Source organism: Microtus ochrogaster, chromosome 17, assembly GCF_000317375.1.
Source record: "Microtus ochrogaster isolate Prairie Vole_2 chromosome 17, MicOch1.0, whole genome shotgun sequence".
Classification (NCBI taxonomy): Eukaryota; Metazoa; Chordata; class Mammalia; order Rodentia; family Cricetidae; genus Microtus; species Microtus ochrogaster.
In genome coordinates, this window is record NC_022019.1 from 14,418,424 (window position 1) to 14,422,765 (window position 4,342).

The following is a 4,342-nucleotide window of genomic DNA, read 5'->3' on the forward strand; positions in this document are numbered from 1 at the left end:
CACCCACCCACCAACACTGAAGCACAGCACAGCAAACCCTCAGTGGGGAATGCAGTCATGTAATTCCCACTTGGCAGAAATGTATGGCTGGCTGCAGAACAAAAGGAGCCATCTGCATCCAAGTTGCTGCCTCTTAATCCCTTAATTAGACTAAGTCCTTCAGAAGGAAGCACCAGTGAGTGACTAAAGGAAACCAGAGCGAACACACACACACACACACACACACACACACACACACACACACACACACCTGTATTTGTACGGATGTGAATTAACACTCATGTGAAAGGTTCAGTGTATAAGAAAGAACCTATTTGTTTATTGAAATTTATTTTATTTATTGAAAAGTCATGATCTAGAACGTTCAAGTCAGTTCTCTCAGGAAGGTGGCTCGGGGGAAGCATGGTGAGAGGGTGAGAGCTGGCAACCCGTGGGCATGTTAAAAGATGCTGAGCAGCCTGGGGTTCACTGTGCTCTGACTTGAGGCTAGAGCGTTTGCCCTGAAGGGTGCTGACTGACAGTCAAGTGGTCAGAGGCCCTGGCTAGCGAGAGGTCGTCTGGAAGCTTTCTTCTTCTTTTTTTTCAGGAGTGCTTTGTATAGTGTGGTGTCTATTTCTACCCCTTCTAGCTTTTGCAGCTTTTTCTTTGCTTTCCTCTTCTTGGACTCTGGGGCATCACCCTGGCTGTCGGGGGGTTGCAGACAATCTTTTGCAGTTTCGACAGAGGCATCGGAACACTCGTCCCCACTGGGGCATCCAGGCTGCAGCTCAGCTCGGTCTCTCTTCTTGGCCACAGGCGCCATCTCTGCTTCCACACGCTTTTTCTTTTTATGTTGCTTCGTTTTGTGTTGGGGAGAGTTCTCCACATCTGTGCCTGCTGCCTCTTTGGTTTTTTTCTTCCCCTTTTTCCATTCAACAGAAGTCTCTGAAATGTCAGGCTCTGGAGTCAAGGTCTGTGGCTTGTTCTTTAACTGCTCCATCCTCTTGGCAAAATATTCCTGGATGGTGAAGGCACTGGTTGTGGTCGTAGTCATGGAGGTGTCCACCTCGTCTGCAGTGGAGGTGCTGCAGCCATCCTGGGAGAGAAGAGTGAAAAGGGATTAGCATGGCTCATTTATCCCAGGCAGCAGCCAGAGAGAGCCACGTGGAGCCGCTCATGCTAGCCCTGTGTTGTTGAGCCCAGAAAAGGGGGTGATACTGATTGAGAACCATGTGAGGAGAAGGCCAGACAGACCTCATCTGGCAAGTGGCCTGACTTTTGAGGAAACACCACTGTAAATGAAGACTAAGCCCACAGTCTCCTGCAGACACCAGGGACATGCATGTTCCAGTGCTTCATGATTCTGCAGGTTCTTCTGTGCTGATCTAGAAATTGACATTGTGTGCACAGGGTAAACGTGGCTGGTCAGCTCTGCTAGTGAGCTCTCGATTCCTAGTAGCACATAGTGATCTATGAATTTCCTTGACTCAGTAGCCCTCAAAGGACATCAACTCCTTTATCAAATCAGTACTTATCAAATCAGTACTTATCAAATCAACACCAGCTGCATGTTCTCCGGCCCTTGGATCAAAAACAAAATCATGCAGTCAATCTTGAAATATAAACAATAAAATGTACCACGAGTGAGATAAGTGGGGAAGTTTAAATACTCTCAAGGTGGCTGGGAAACAACTCAGTTGCTAAGTGCTTGCTGCACAAGCATGAGAACCTTAGTTCAGACCCTAGAGCCAGTTTAAAGATCCAGGCACAACCGAATGCACCCGTATTCCAAATCGGGCAGCCGAGACAGGCAGATCATGGAGTCAGTGAGCCCTGCGTTCAAATGAGAGATCCTGCTTCAAAAAACTATTGTGGAGAGTTATTGAGGAAGATAAACACACAAAAGAACTGACCTTCTGTTCTCTTAGACAGCGGTTCTCAACCTTCCTAATGCTGCGACCCTTTAATACAGTTCCTCATGATGTAGTGATAAAACTATAAAATTATTTTTGTTGCTACCTCATAACTGCAATTATCTACTGTTGTGAGTGGTAATGTAAATATCTGTGTTTTCTGAGGGTCTTAGGCAACCCACAAAAGGGTTGCTTGACCCTAAAAGGGTCGTGACCCACAGGTTGAGAACCACTGTCACAGACTCTTATTGAAGGAAACCAGAGCAAACATATCTGTGATTGCACATGCGTACATGCACACAGACACACACACACACCTGCAAACCAGTTAGCAAATTTTGTTGGAATCTTAACAGCTCATATTGAAAGAAATAAAAATTGGCTGTCTTAGGACTCCAAAACCAGGCCACTTAAGTCTTTTTGTTCCTCAAATGCTGAGTGAGGACTGGAATTCTGTATGACAGAATGAAACACCTTCTTAAGGCTCTTGGTATTTGCCAGTGCCAGGCTGATGGACAAGAAAGATCTTGCCTCCCATGTAAGTGCACACACCCATAGCCATGCATAGACATGGGCACTGGGAAGGTGGCCCACTAATATAACAGAGGTCTCATTGATGGCTGCCTGCCGGGCGTGAGCTGCTCTCCTTTGCGCCTGTGTGGGTCTGGGACTAATGTTCAGGCCCTGTCACCAGCCTATGGCTCCTCACTCCTTTACTTACTGCTTTAGAATCCCTATTGTCGGTACTTTAACAGCAGGAGGGGGCTGCCGGCATCAATCATCCTTAGTTACTAGGAAACACAGACCATTTCTGAGTCACGTACTCAATCTCCTGGGTCTCTAATCCCCAGGAAGCATGGTCCTAAGCAATTCCTATGGTGGGGAAGCTGAGAAGCCAGGCACACTACTCAGCCAGCAGGGCAGAAGGAAGTGCTGAGTGACAAAGTCCCTGTGAGGAGAGCTGTGGGGAGAGCCACCCTCACTACGGGAGACTTATCTTTTAATTTAATAGTCTGGCGGACTCCCATTCTACACTGGCAACTAGAAACCAGTTTCACTACCGACTATAACCTTGGTTCTATCAAACACACACACACACACACACACACACACACACATGTATGTATGTATGTATGTATGTATGTATGTATGTATGTATATACCTTTATAAGAAAATAAACATTTTCAAATCTGGTCTAATTTCAAGGCAAACAGTTATCTTTTCAAAAAGGCATTAAGAAACAATTTGTAACTTCTTACATTTCCATTAAATACATGATACCACCTCAGAGAAAATCCACCATACTCAAATGTGACTTTCATTACATTGTAAACTTTGAGAATGTCTTAGTTTTATAGTGGTGTTTTAAAAACTAAGAAAATAAATTGACAATTTCGGGTTCTGTATAAGATACTACAGTCAGAGGAATGACTAACAAATAATTTTGTCAAACATTTGATTTAAGCTCAAGAGTTCAGGAAATCTTTCTTAAGATCTCAGCCATGCAATGCAGTGGGGAGGTGAAGAAGGTGAGTGCTAGGGTCCCTCTGAGCTGGCAGCTGCTCTGTGCAGAGCAGCTGGGGTCTGGTGACGGCCTTCCCAGAACCAGGGAGTTCAGAACCAGCAAACTCACGTTAACCACCAGATCTGGTCAAGGCAGAGGGAACGGTAGCTTAGTGCACCTCAGAGCTGCTCTCCTCCTGAGGGGGCCCTCAGAGGGCTGAAGAGCCAGACGCTATCTACCACTGCGAAGGTAAGAACGCCCTGGAAGACATGGCACTATGTAGACACTTACTAATCTATTTTAAATTCGGTGGAAAATAATCCCTAAGCTTTGCCTTCTACGAAGAGGCAAGAAGCTGGGGGCCTAGATTCCCATGGTTACTTCTGAGGTTCCTTTTGAGGACCCACAGCTTGGAAAATTATACTAATTCTTTGTATCCCTGAAGGTTTGTTCTTGAAGGGCAGGCTGTGGTGGGAAAGCGGGTTTTCTGGAACTAGTGATTGGCACTTGAGTTGCAGTGCGGATTTCTAAGGTCCCACTCCAACGCCCTGAGCTTCACCAACAGTAAAGATAAATGCAGGGAGATATATAGACTTTCTCCTGGACCCAGGGAGGAAAAAGGTGTGTGTGTGTGTGTGTGTGTGTCTGTGTCTGTGTCTGTGTCTATCTCCAACTTTCTGCACAGCCATGCCAGTTGCAGCTCCTATAACATGAGGACTTTGTGAAGGAAGTCCTCATCAGGGGAGAGGGGAGGGGATGACAACAGAATTAGCACTCTCCCCACACCGTCCCACCTTCCACTCCATTTGCTTTTAAGATGTCCTTCAATGGAAGAATGGATGAAGAAAGTGTGGAATATATACACAGTAGAGTATTACGCTGCGGTAAAAAACAATGACTTCTCGAATTTTGCATGCAAATGGATGGAAATAGAAAACACTATCC

General features: G+C 45.8%; 1 protein-coding gene across 2 annotated transcripts in view; it reads right to left on the reverse strand.

Annotated features, from left to right (window-relative positions):
* Nucleotides 1-293: 293 nt before the first annotated feature.
* Pinx1 (PIN2 (TERF1) interacting telomerase inhibitor 1) overlaps nt 294-4,342 on the reverse strand; it is a 62,079-nt gene continuing 58,030 nt past the window's right edge. The window contains exon 7 of one of the 2 annotated variants that reach the window (XM_005355528.1): nt 294-1,075. In XM_005355528.1, coding sequence (XP_005355585.1) covers nt 530-1,075 — 546 coding nt within the window. In that variant the 3' untranslated portion in view covers nt 294-529. The remainder of the gene's footprint in view (nt 1,076-4,342) is intronic. The other variant, XM_026783300.1, reaches the window with a different exon arrangement.